Here is a 12,411-nt window from a genome sequence, read left to right as displayed (position 1 = left end):
TTTGTGGAAGAAAAATAATGACTGAAACTTACCCTGGTACTCTTTAAACATTTTTTAAAAATATTTATTTATTTTGGGGAGACAGAGAGACAGAGTGCAAGCAGGGGAGGGGCAGAGAGAGAGGGAGACACAGAATCTGAAGCAGGCTCGAGGCTCTGCACTGTCAGCACAGAGTCCAATGTGGGGCTTAAACTCATGAACCGTGAGATCATGACCTGGGCTGAAGTTGGATGCCTAACCTACTGAGCCACCCAGGCACCCCTATCTTGGTACTCTTTATCATACATAAGACTTGCAGGGAGATTCATGTGTTACAGAAGTATATGCCAAATAACTTTTAACAGCCTTTCCAGTAGTCATCACACAAGAATCTTTTAATCTTCCATTAACTCTCCCAGTTTTCTTCACTTTATCCCGCATAGGGACTTTGACCCAGAAGACACCATTCTGGCAGAAGAATTATGATTTGTCATAAGTGCTGATACTTTGGGCAACAGCAATAACATAGCTTCTATTTTTCTTTTCTTTCTTCTTCTCTCCCTTTCCTCCTTCTACTCAAAAAAATTTTTTTTCAGAGTTAATTTTACTCACACTACAAATCATGTAATTTTTACAACGATCATGTGAGGCAGGCAGTACAGGTATTACTGTCCACATTTCTCAGCTGAGAAAACTAAAGCAGGCAAAGAGAGACTGCACAAAGAACTAGCCTATAACACAGTTTCTTTGGCTGCAAGCACAAAATATTCTCCAATTGAAAAGGAAAAGTGGGCATAAACATAGACAGGAAAACCAGAGATCTTTAGACAGCCTCAGGAGCCACGCTGGAGATTCACTAGGCAAAGTGCCACTATGGGCAGGAGGGAATATTTAGAGATGAAGTCATCTAGTCCATCATAGCCATTTTACTAAAGAGGAAACTCACTTGCCCTCAGCAGCTAGAAAGTGTAAAAAGAGTTAAGGATTGATGGGCAGGAGACCTGTATTCTGGCCTCATTGTGCTACTAAGCTTAGACCAACCTACCTAGCCATCAACCTACAGACATTTGACATCGATGTTCCACAAGTATTTCAAAACATGTCCAAACTATTTATCTCCCCTCCACCCCCACCGAACTCCCATGGCAATCATCTCAATAAATGGCCCAGGACAGGATCCTAGTAATCTTCCCTCTCCTTCATCTTCCATGTCGTCTCAGTTACCAAATTCTGCTACAAATCTTTCTGATCCACCTCCTTCTCCCCATTTCCAGGCCCTCACTATCCCTGGCCTGGGTTAGGTTACACAGCTGTCCAGCAGGTTTCCTGGATCCTACTCTTGCCCTGTTTCAATCCAACTGCCACTCTGCCTGCCATCACAGAGAGCTTTCTACACCAGAAGTTGTCACTGCTCTAATTATTATTAATCTGTTTTCCAACAACTGGATGAAGCCTAAAGTCCCAAGCAGGACGTCCCAATCTGTTTGTGATTTGGCCTCTGCCCCCTTCTCTCACTTCATCTTTCACCACTCATAACTTCAGCCAAGCCCAAGTTTTGCAGTTCCTCCAATGTCACCTTTGGCTTTGACACTAATGGTTCACTCTTCCTGGAAGTCTCCCCCTTTCCCTGCCCATTGCCTGGCTAAAATTAACTCACCCTTCTAGACTCAGCTTAGGTTGGAACTTTTCCTGGCATCCCTTTTATGTGTTCCTTTGATACTCCCAAGGCATCTTGTGCAGACAAAAGAGTCACTATTCACCCTGAACTATGTTTGCTCACACATCTGTGTCCCTTGCTAAACTCAGCAGTGGAATGGCAGGGACAGCATCCTATTCAGTGCTCAGTATTAACTATTCATCCAACAAATATTTGAGGACCTACTTTATACCTGATATTATAGGTACAAGGGATATGGCAGTTAACAAAGCAAAGACACTCCTTGTTAGTAAGTGGGAGGTGACATCATAAATGGACACATAAATAAGAATATGAGTGAAAAGTGCTTTGCAGACAATTAAAGTAAGCCATGTGGTATAAAAGTGACCGGATGGCTACATTAGATGGGGTATGTCAGGAAGTTTCCTCTGGGGAAGTGACATTTAAACTGATAACTGAACGCCAGCAAACCGGTATTGAGAAGAGTACGAAAGATGAAAGAAAAAGTGGCCCATGTGGATGTAAAGCAAGCGTGGGAAAGTAGTGAAGATGGAGTCAGAGAAGACAGGAACCATATTATGTACACTTTGTAGGACAGAATAGAGTTTCGATGTTGTTCCAAGCGTGATGGGGAGTGACATGATCTGATCTACATCTAGGACTGCTATGTTTACACTGCCCAGCGTGTAAACAGACCAGTTTGGAGGAGAGAAAGGTCGGTGGCCTGGATACGGAGGTCGCAGCGGTTTTGGAGACAGTGGACGGACTGGGGATGTAAGTGTGAGTGACAGGGACCTGCAGGTAAGCAGATGCCTTAAGGCTCAGCGCACGTAGATTTTTGGCCCTGGCAGCCGCGTCGGTACTGGGGTATAGAGCAGGCGCACGGCGACTCCTACGAGGAAGAGGGTATCGAAAAAGTCGCTTCGGTGTCCCCCTCCACACCCCCCCGCCCTTTCCCCGGACTCTGGAGAGAGTTCAGGTCAGGCAGCTGGAAAGAGACACGCCCAGACCCACAGTAGGCTGCCTGCCATCACCGGGACGGCAGAGCGCGGAGACCGCCCGACTGGCGGCGCGCGCGGACCCGAACTCCACGTGCCCCGCGCGGGGGTTTCCGCGTCCTCTGGGCGGGGCCGGAAGAGGAAGTCGGCGCTGCAATAGCGGCCCCAGCAGCAGCGGCGGCCCCTGCCCAGCCAGCCCCGCCGCCCGCGCCCGTCCGTGCCGGCCCCAGAGGCAGCGCCGTGGCGGGACCCGGAGACTGTACCAGCCGAGAAGCGCCGCGCCGCCGGGCGCCCAGCAGTCCGATGGGGCCGCAGCGGCCGCTGCCCCTGGCCGCGACCGCCCTGCTCTGGAGCTTCCTGCTCCCGCTGGTAAGGGGGACGGCCGGGCGCTCGGGCCTCCCCGGGGCGGGGCCGGGTCTCCCTGCCCCTTCTCCTCCCCACCCCCGGGCCGCTACCCGGCGTCTCCAGTGCGTGCGCCCTAGCGGCCTGCCCCCCTTCCCATTTCTCTCTTTCCTTCCAGCCGCCCCTTCTTCAGCCTCGTTTCTCCTGCCTTCCTACCCCACCCCCATTCCCGTCCTTCGAAATCTTCGAAATACCCACCCCAAGAAAGCTCTCTGTGGAGCCCCTCCTGCTACTTTGACCTTCGGGGTTGTCTGTAGTTTTTCTCTGTTCCGGGCATTTTAAATTGACCTCTTGAGTTTTATCGTGTAGCCCGTCTTACAGCATCTTGCTCTTTTTTACCCTCTGGAAGAAGAAAAACATTATACCCCGGGGTGTTCAGCGGTTCAAAGACTGCACTTTAGTTTAATTGCTCGAATACAGATGATTTTTTTTTTTTTTTTTTTTTTTTTGGTCTTCCTCCTCTTGTAGTTCCTGCTACGCCTCATTTGATTCCTGGGTGGGTGGACGGGGTGTTTGGTGTTCGGTGTTTCAGTTTTTATATTTCTTGGAAATTTGACTTAGGGATTTTCAGGTTGGAAACTTCTGGGAGCTTTATCGACACAGAATTGGTATAGTGTGTGCCTGTCTAGTTCTTTCCATTAGAATATGTAACTTCTCTGATACAGTGTATTTTGCATCCTCTGCTGTTTAAAGAATTACTATTAGTGAATATATTTAATACAAAAGTATCTTTAACATTTATTAAAAAACCAAAATCAGAACGTAAAATAGTTAAGTGCCTTTGGTGTATTCATAACTTTGCTAGGCAACATGAGGAACATGGAAGATAATGTATCTAAAAATTGTCTTTGTGAGGTGGAGGGGAAGTGTAATATAAAAAGAACAATAAAGTGGCGGTGTTAGTCTGAAGCTTTGAGGTGTAGTTTGCCATGTATGGTATGTCTAAAAGATAACAATTCAGGTAGTATGTAAATACACATAAAACTATAACCTAGATATACAACTTGTCTGCGTGTTTTTGCACTCTTTCAAATTTTCATTTGAGCCACTTCAGCTAATTTTAGGAATATACCTTATATATCACATTCCCACTAATCTTTTGTCAACACTATAATTAATTTAATAATATATCAATTGCTTATAACTCACATTGAAGTTCTTATCAAAAGCCCCTGAGCCCTCTCACTAAAAGATGACAGCAGAATTTTTGTGTAATTTCAAGGGCTTAACAAATCTAAAGGTCGTCCCTATTCTAAATTGTAGCTAGCCTACAATTTTTTCAGGGCTGTTGTGGGACGCGGCAACTGTCTTTTCCTCCGCAGATATTTAATGTGCATCTATTATATGCCAGGCTCTGTGCCAGTGACTGCGAATATACTGACAAAATCTTTTTTTTTCATTTTAGAATGTTTATGTAAGATAATTAGAGCTTAAAGAATTTTTACAAGGCTATATTAGGAAACTTAAAAAAAATGTAAGTAATGTTGCAGTGAAAATTTATCATAAACCAGGACTTGGTATATTTCTTTTCTTCCAGGATTTTGTATCTATGTGGGGAGGACAAGGGAAAGAATTATAGGAGGAAGAAGCAGAGGATAAAGATATGCTAGATATTCAGGCAATAATTTGTAGGAATAAAAATAATTTGGACTTCCATAATCTAATCATCATAATCTCCTCTCCCTGCTCACCCCCAAACAGCAAAATGAGCAAAAAGGCATCCTTTGTTGTATTATTTTGTACATCTATTTTTATTTCCTGTTTCTAGTTTTTTTTTTTAAATGTTTTTATTTATTTTTGAGACAGAGAGAGGCAGAGCATGAGCAGGGGAGGGGCAGAGAGAGGGGGAGACACAGAATCCGAAGCAGGCTCTAGGCTCTGATCTGTCAGCACAGAGCCCGATGCTGGGCTTGAACTCAGGGAGTGTGAGATCATGACCTGAGCTGAAGTCAGACACTCAACCCACTGAGCCACCCAGGCGCCCCTCCTGTTTCTATTTATTTATTTTTATTGTATTTTTATAGCAGGATCAGTCCTTGAAACATGGAGAGAAGCACTCATAACCGCAGAAACAAAACTGATCCTTCACCAAAGATAGTTTTTTTTTTTTTATGTAATTAATTTATTTATTATTTTACATCCAAGTTAGTTAGCATATAGTGCAATAATTTCAGGAGTAGATTTCAGTGATTCGTCCCCTATGTATAACACCCAGTGCTCATCCCAACAAGTGTCTTCCTTAATGTCCCTTACCCTTTGGGTCCCTACCCCTACCCCTCCAACAACCCTCAGTTTGTTCTTTGTATTTAAGAGTCTATTATGTTTGTCCCCCTCCTTGTTTTTATATTATTTTTGCTTCCCTTCCTTTATGTTCATCTGTTTTGTATCTTAAATTCCTCATATGTGTGAAGTCATATGATATTTGTCTTTCTCTGACTAATTTCACCTAGCATGATACCCTCTAGTTTCATCCACATAGTTGCAAGCGGCAAGATTTCATTCTTTTTGATTGCTGAGTAATACTCCAGTGTGTGTGTGTGTCTATGTATGTATGTATATCTGTCAATGGACATTTGGGCTCTTTCCATGCTTTGGCTATTGTCAATAGCATTGCTATAAAAATTGGGATGCATGTGCCCCCTGTGTGGCCGAGGTCAAAAAGGTTTTTGCCTGCTTTCTCCTCTAGGACTTTGATGGCTTCCTGGCTTACCTCTAGGTCTTTCATCCATTTTGAGTTTATTTTTGTGTATGGTGTAAGAAAATGGTCCAGGTTCATTTTTCTGCATGTTGCCATCCAGTTCTCCCAGCACCATTTGCTGAAGAGACTGTCTTTATTCCATTGGATATTCGTTCTGCTTTGTCAAAGATTAGTTGGCCATACATTTGTGGGTCCATTTCTGGGTTCTCTAGTCTGTTCCGTTGATCTGTGTGTCTGTTTTTGTGCCAGTACCATGCTGTCTTGATGATTACAGCTTTGTAATCATCTTGAAGTAGGGACTGTGATGCCTCCAGCTTTGGTTTTCTTTTTTGGATGGCTTCGGCTATTCGGGATGTTTTGCTGGTACCATACAAATTTTAGGATCATTTGTTCTAGCTCTGTAAAGAATGCTGGTGTTACTTTGATAGAGATTGCTTTGAATATATAGATTGCTTTGGGTAGTATCGACATTTTAACAATATTTGTTCTTCCAATCCAGGAGCATGGAATATTTTTCCATTTTTTTGTGTGTCTTCTTCAATTTCATTCATAAGCTTTCTGTAGTTTTCAGTGTTGAGATTTTTCATCTCTTTGGTTAGGTTTATTCCTAGGTATTTTATGGTTTTTGGTGCTGTTGTAAATGGGATTGATTCTCCTGATTTCTCTTTCTGTTGCTTCATTATTGGGGGATAGGAATGCAACCGATTTCTGTGCATTGATTTTATAGCCTGCGACTTTCTGAATTCATGGATCAGTTCTAGCAGTTTTTTGGTGAAATCTTTCGGGTTTTCCAAATAGAGTATTATGTCATCTGTGAAGAGTGAAAGTTTTGACTTCCTCCTTGTCGATTTGGATGCCTTTTATTCCTTTGTGTTGTCTGACTGCTGAGGCTAGGACTTCAGACACTATGCTGAGTAACAGTGGTGAGAGTGGACATCCCTGTCTTGTTCCTGACCTTAGGGGGAAAGCTCTCAGTTTTTCCTCATTGAGGATGATGTTAGCGGTGGGTCTTTCATATTTGGCTTTTATGATCTCGAGGTATGATCCTTCTTCCCCTACTTTCTTGAGTGTTTTTATCAAGAAAGGATGCTCTATTTTGTCAAATGCTTTCTCTGCATCTGTTGAGAGGATCATGTGGTTCTTGTCCTTTTATTGGTGTGATATATCACATTGATTGTTTTCTGGATGTTAAACCAGCCCTGCATCCTTGGTATAAATCCCACTTGGTCGTGGTGAATAATTCTTTTAATATATTGTTGGATCCGGTTGGCTAGTATCTCCTTGAGGATTTTTGCATCCATTGGTGAGATCTTTTTGATATGTAAAGCCTTTTTCAGTGGATTTGTTTTCTTCTTGACCCTTTCTTCCTTTAATTTCCTGAAACAATCTCTTTCCTTTTCTGAGGAACTCAAATCTGGTATACTTTTCCACAGCAGGAGCACTCTCTCTCCTTTCTGCTTACTTACTGGATACCTAGTTCCTTTCCTCCAACACTGTCTGAAGTCTTACAGATTTTTTTTCTTCTTACCATTTTCTCCCTGAAGCCCTAGTTTATTACTCTTCCTTAATCTTACAGCTCTAGGTGGCCTGAGTTCATTTGAATTAGTGATGCCAGTTTAATTATTTCATTTCTCTTTTCTGGGCTCTTGCAGCTGGCACTGCTACCAACTTTCCCTTTAGTTATGTAAGAACAGGGCCACTATCCTCATCCACAAGCAGCACAAAATAGCAGCACATAATCTCCAGAATCCACTGCCGCATCCTTGTAGAAAACACAGAGGATTTAGTATTGGAAAGGCCTTTCGCCATCATGTAGCCTACCCTCCTCATCTTGTCCTCTTTACATCTTTGTGACCTCACTGTGTATGTGAAACTCAGGCTTCAGTACATCTGATGTTTTGGTGATTTCTAAACCCTTAAACCTGTTAAGTCTAGAAATGAAGAGTGTGTGGTAGATAGTTAGTTCTCTCTTGGCCTTGCCATGATTCTGTTTCGCAGTCATGCTTCCCCAGCCCAAGCCCCATCCCTAGCCACAACTATTAGGCCTTTTTTTCACAGTGTTTGGACTCAGTCACAGAGTTATGTTTCAAAGAAAATCAGAAAAGTTTAGCCTGGATCTGTTTTCTAAAATTGCTTCAGAGTTCTCTGAAGAATCCTGAATCCTTTCCATGTTTTTACAAAAGTTCTGTTCATTTTTTCATTATTTCAAAGAATTTGAAGTATTACATAGCTACATCTTGAACCTATTACAGTGAAGTGATAATCAGGATCCCCAGCAGAGAAATCTCTTGCTGAAATCTGCATTCCTTTGGTATACTACACCAAGTCAAAGAATCTTCTTTAATTCTTTCTTTTCTGCCCTCTTCTCTCATGCTCCTGAGGAAAGGAAGTATGTTCTGCTACCCAAGTTATCAGAGACATGCTGAGCTGTTATGTTGTAGACTGAATTGTATCCCTTCTCCACCACTCCCAAAACATATGTTGAAGCCCTGACCCCCCAGTGTGATGGTATTTGGAAATGGGCCTCTGGGAGATAAGTAGGTTTAGATGAAGTCAGAGGGTAGATCCCTTGTGAAGGATTGGTGCCTTGTAAGTAAAAGACAACCGAGAGCTTGTTCTCTCTCTCCCCTAATACTCACCCCCCAACACACACACACACCATGTGATGACACAGCAAAAGTGTCTGTCTACAAGCCAAAAAGAAAGCTCTTACCAGAAAGCACCTTTACCTTGGACTTCTAGTATCTAGAACTGTGAGAAAAATAAATTTCTGTTCAAGGTACCAACTCTGGTATTTTGTTATAGCAGCCCAAGCTAAGACAGATTTGGGTACCAGGAGTGGGGTACTTCACTAATACCTAAACCTGTGTCAGCAGCTTTGTAACAGGGTAGAGGCTAGAAGAGGTTTGAGATGCTTGCCAGAAATAGGACAATTTGGTAGAGTCTCAAAAATGAGGAATGTGGTGTTAGAAACTGGAGGAAATGCAATCCTTGTTATAAAATGGCAAAGAACTTTGAACTGTGTTGTGGTGTTTTGTAGAAGGAAGAATTGTGAGCAGTGCAGTTAGATATTTAGCTGAGGAGATTTCTAATCAAAGTGTTAATGGAGCAGTGTGATTCCTCCTGACTGCTTATAGTAAAATGCAAATGGAAAGAGAAGAATTAAAGAAGGAATTGTTAAGGAAAAAATAACTAGAATTTGAAGATTTGGAAAATTTCTCAGCCCATCCATATTGCAAAAAATGAAGCTTGTTCTGCAAAGAATACTGTGTGGCTAGAAAACCATCTGATAAAGAGTTTCAGGATTTTTGAGCAAACATACTGCCAGTTTGAACTAAATACAGACTTTGGACAAAATGAAGAAAGGCTGTTGGACTTCTTGGATTTGACAAAATGGGATGATGGAGCTCTGTGGTTGTGAATGTGGATTGTTCTTCAAGAAGGAGAAATGACCCCAAAGGCAATTCAGATACCATCAGGCCACTGCCTCAGTCTCAACAGCCCTTATGGCTTCTTTTGGAAGCCTTGAGGACCAGACTCCACAGGGCCATGGAGGTGATGCTGCCACCCCAGTGGGCCTGTAAGGTGGGACATTGAGCCAGAAAGGATTATTCGTGAGCCTTAAAACCTAATGGAATTTGTCTTGCTAGGTTTTGGACTTGCTTGAGTCTTGTCACTACTTTCTTCCTTCTGATTTCTCCCTTTTGGAATGCTAATGTCTACATTATGTTTTAGAAGCATATAACTTGGGGCGCCTGGGTGGCTCAGTCAGTTGAGCGACTGACTTCGGCTCAGGTCATGATCTCACGGTTTGTGAGTTCGAGCCCCACGTCAGGCTCTGTGCTGACAGCTCAGAGTCTGGAGCCTGCTTCAGATTCTGTGTGTGCCTCTCTCTCTTTGCCCCTCCCCCACTCATGCTCTCTCTCTGTCTCAGAAATAAGTAAACATTAAAAAAAGAAAAAAAAAAGAAGCATATAACTTGTCTGGTTCCATAGCTGGAGAGGAATGTTGCCTTAGAATGAACTGTATCTTAATTTTCACCCATATTTGACTTAAATGATATTAGATGAAACTTCGGACTATAGAGTTGATGCTGGACTGAGTTAAGACTTTGGGGGCTGTTGGGATGAAATGAGTATTTTTTTGCCTGTAAGAAGGAAATGAATTTGGGGGCCCTGAGGCAAAATGCTGTGGACTGGATTTTGTGCCCCAGATTCTTATGTTGAAGCCCTGACCCCCCAGTGTGATGGTATTTGGAGATGGGGCCTTTGGGGGATAATTAAGTTTAGATGCGGTATCAGTGTGGGGCCCTTATGATGGGATTGTTGCCTTGCTCTCTTTCCCAGCCATGTAAAGACACAGTGAGAAGGCAGCCATCTACAAGCTAGGAAATGAGCCCTTACCAGAAATCAGCTATGCTGGCACCTTGATCTTGAACTTCTAGGTTCCAGACCGTGAGAAAATAAATTTCTGTTATTTAAGCCACCCAGTCTGTGGTATTTTGTTATGGTAGCCCGATATTAGCCCGATTTAGACATTTTTTTTTTTATTTTTTTCACATTTTTTTTTTTTTTTTTTGCCTTCTTTCCTCTGAGCTATCTCTGAGGATTCTGCATCCCACCCTTTACTTTCTAAGTCACTGATGGCTCTGAAAATGTAACATCTACACATGCATCTCCTCTCAAAATAATCCTGAGAAGGTTCAAGAAGGTATGACTTGTCCTAGTTCATACAGAAAGGCCTGAAAAAGACAAGTAGAACCCAGGATTTCTAGACATTCCTTGATATTTTTCCACTAAGTTGGTCATTAATGTTTTCTTGTAAATCAAAAATACATCAGAAGACTAATCAGATAAATTTGTAAATTTATTCATAAGAAAGGGCTTAAAGATAGAAGTCATATTTATTATATATTTGATCGCCTTTTTGATTAAAAATCACCTGAGATTGGGTCTGTTTACAAAACTCTAGACCATAAAGTCTCCAGGTACAGACCCTTATCCCCAGATACTAAAGTTTTGTTAAAAATTTTTGTTTTTAGGTCAGAATTTGCCAAATGTTACTATGCACTATGGCCTTAGATCAACTTTTTATGCACTTATATTACCTGCCTGGCCTTGTAGTTACTTGAATTTGTGAATTCTAGTGTAAATCATAAATTCTGTAACAGTTGAGTTATATCACTAGGTACTAAGATTACTTAGGGAAAACCAAGCAGAAGGATAGATCTAGGTAACAAGTAAAATATAATCCCCATGAAGGAGAAACTCTACTGGACTCATTCTCTGCTGTCTCCCCTAGCATCTCATAGACTGCAAAGTATCAAATAAATGAATGTCTCCCATACCTAATACCTCTTCCCCTAAACATTACATATCCCCAGATTCTCTGAGTGCAAGGAATGATGCTGGCTCTACTTTTACCATGGCCCATAGACTCCTCTGAGTTCCTGTGAATACCTATTTAATGTCCTAGCACCCACTGGGCCACTAAATAAGTAGTTAAGATTACGCTTAATCTTTATGGGTATGGGTCTAGTCACTTCCAGTGTATCATTTCCTTAAACTTTGAATCCTGGAAGTAGGAATGGAAACAATGTAGGTTGTTGATTATATAACTTAACAGGGAGAAAACAGGCATAGAAAATATATAATAGTGAATGATTAGAAAGTTATTTAGGCCTAACTTCGGAGTGTGTCATTCAAGACACACAACCTCAACTCTATCTTTCCTGTAGAGACCCCTTTCAGCTCTTTTATTGTATTGCTATTAACTATGTAACTGTGTAAAGAGAAAGATGTTTATAAAGAAAGGGATACCCGCTACATTGCAGTGATTTAAGGGTGATAGGTGACTGTTGCTCCTATTGCATTTACCGTTCAGTGATTACATTGCAACTTTATATCTTCTGGTTTAGGAATGTAGCTTTTTTTTTTTTAATTACTCATTTTCATTATAGATAAATTCTATTTATTAACAAAATTTGCTCCCAAGCCCCAGTTCTTGTATTTGGTGTCTAAAAATACAGAAATAATTTAATTTGTAGATTTTATGTAGGAAGATTGCCAGGGGGTTAATTGGAGAGAGAATTACAGTTACATTCACACACTGACCCTTGAAACTGAAGGGTTGCATATATCTAATGGATAACAATACAAATAACATGAGCCTGGTTTAATTGACAGATGTAGAAAGGGATGGGGAAGCTGGGACCCAGTGATGCATATACTGAAGAGTTTTGAAGGAACTCTTGGGTGAGATGGGGGAACTACTGGCCAAAATATGAACATTGGCTATAACAGCAGACTGCAGGTACAGTGTGACTCACCTCTTGAGAAAATTCCTAGGAGGATCTCAGTAATGTCTGGAAGACTTGTGAGTTTCACTGCTATTCATGATGAAGTATATACCCATGTACTCTGTGGACCAGTATCAGAGCATCACCCGGAAGCTTGTTCAAAATGCATGATTACAAGCTCCACCTAAAAGCTGTTGGATCAGAATCTGCATTTTAATAAGAACATTCAAGTTTAAGGGGTGCCTGGGTGGCTCAGTCAGTTAAGAGTCCAACTTCTATTCAGGTCATGATCTCACAGCTCTAGATTTTGAGCCCTGTGTTGGGCTCTGTGCTGACAGCTCAGAGCCTGGAGCCGACTTGAGATGGATTCTGTGTCCCC

At 41.9% G+C, this 12,411-nt stretch overlaps 1 protein-coding gene across 1 annotated transcript in view; it reads left to right on the top strand.

Annotated features, from left to right (window-relative positions):
- Positions 1-2,779: 2,779 nt before the first annotated feature.
- Positions 2,780-12,411, top strand: part of SPPL2A (signal peptide peptidase like 2A) — a 52,667-nt gene continuing 43,035 nt past the window's right edge. The window contains exon 1 of the mRNA XM_049611678.1: positions 2,780-3,003. Coding sequence (XP_049467635.1) covers positions 2,938-3,003 — 66 coding nt within the window. The 5' untranslated portion in view covers positions 2,780-2,937. The remainder of the gene's footprint in view (positions 3,004-12,411) is intronic.

Source organism: Panthera uncia (assembly GCF_023721935.1).
Source record: "Panthera uncia isolate 11264 chromosome B3 unlocalized genomic scaffold, Puncia_PCG_1.0 HiC_scaffold_1, whole genome shotgun sequence".
Lineage (NCBI taxonomy): Eukaryota > Metazoa > Chordata > Mammalia > Carnivora > Felidae > Panthera > Panthera uncia.
Note: the sequence above shows the minus strand (reverse complement) of the source record. Positions and strands in the feature narration are given on the sequence as shown.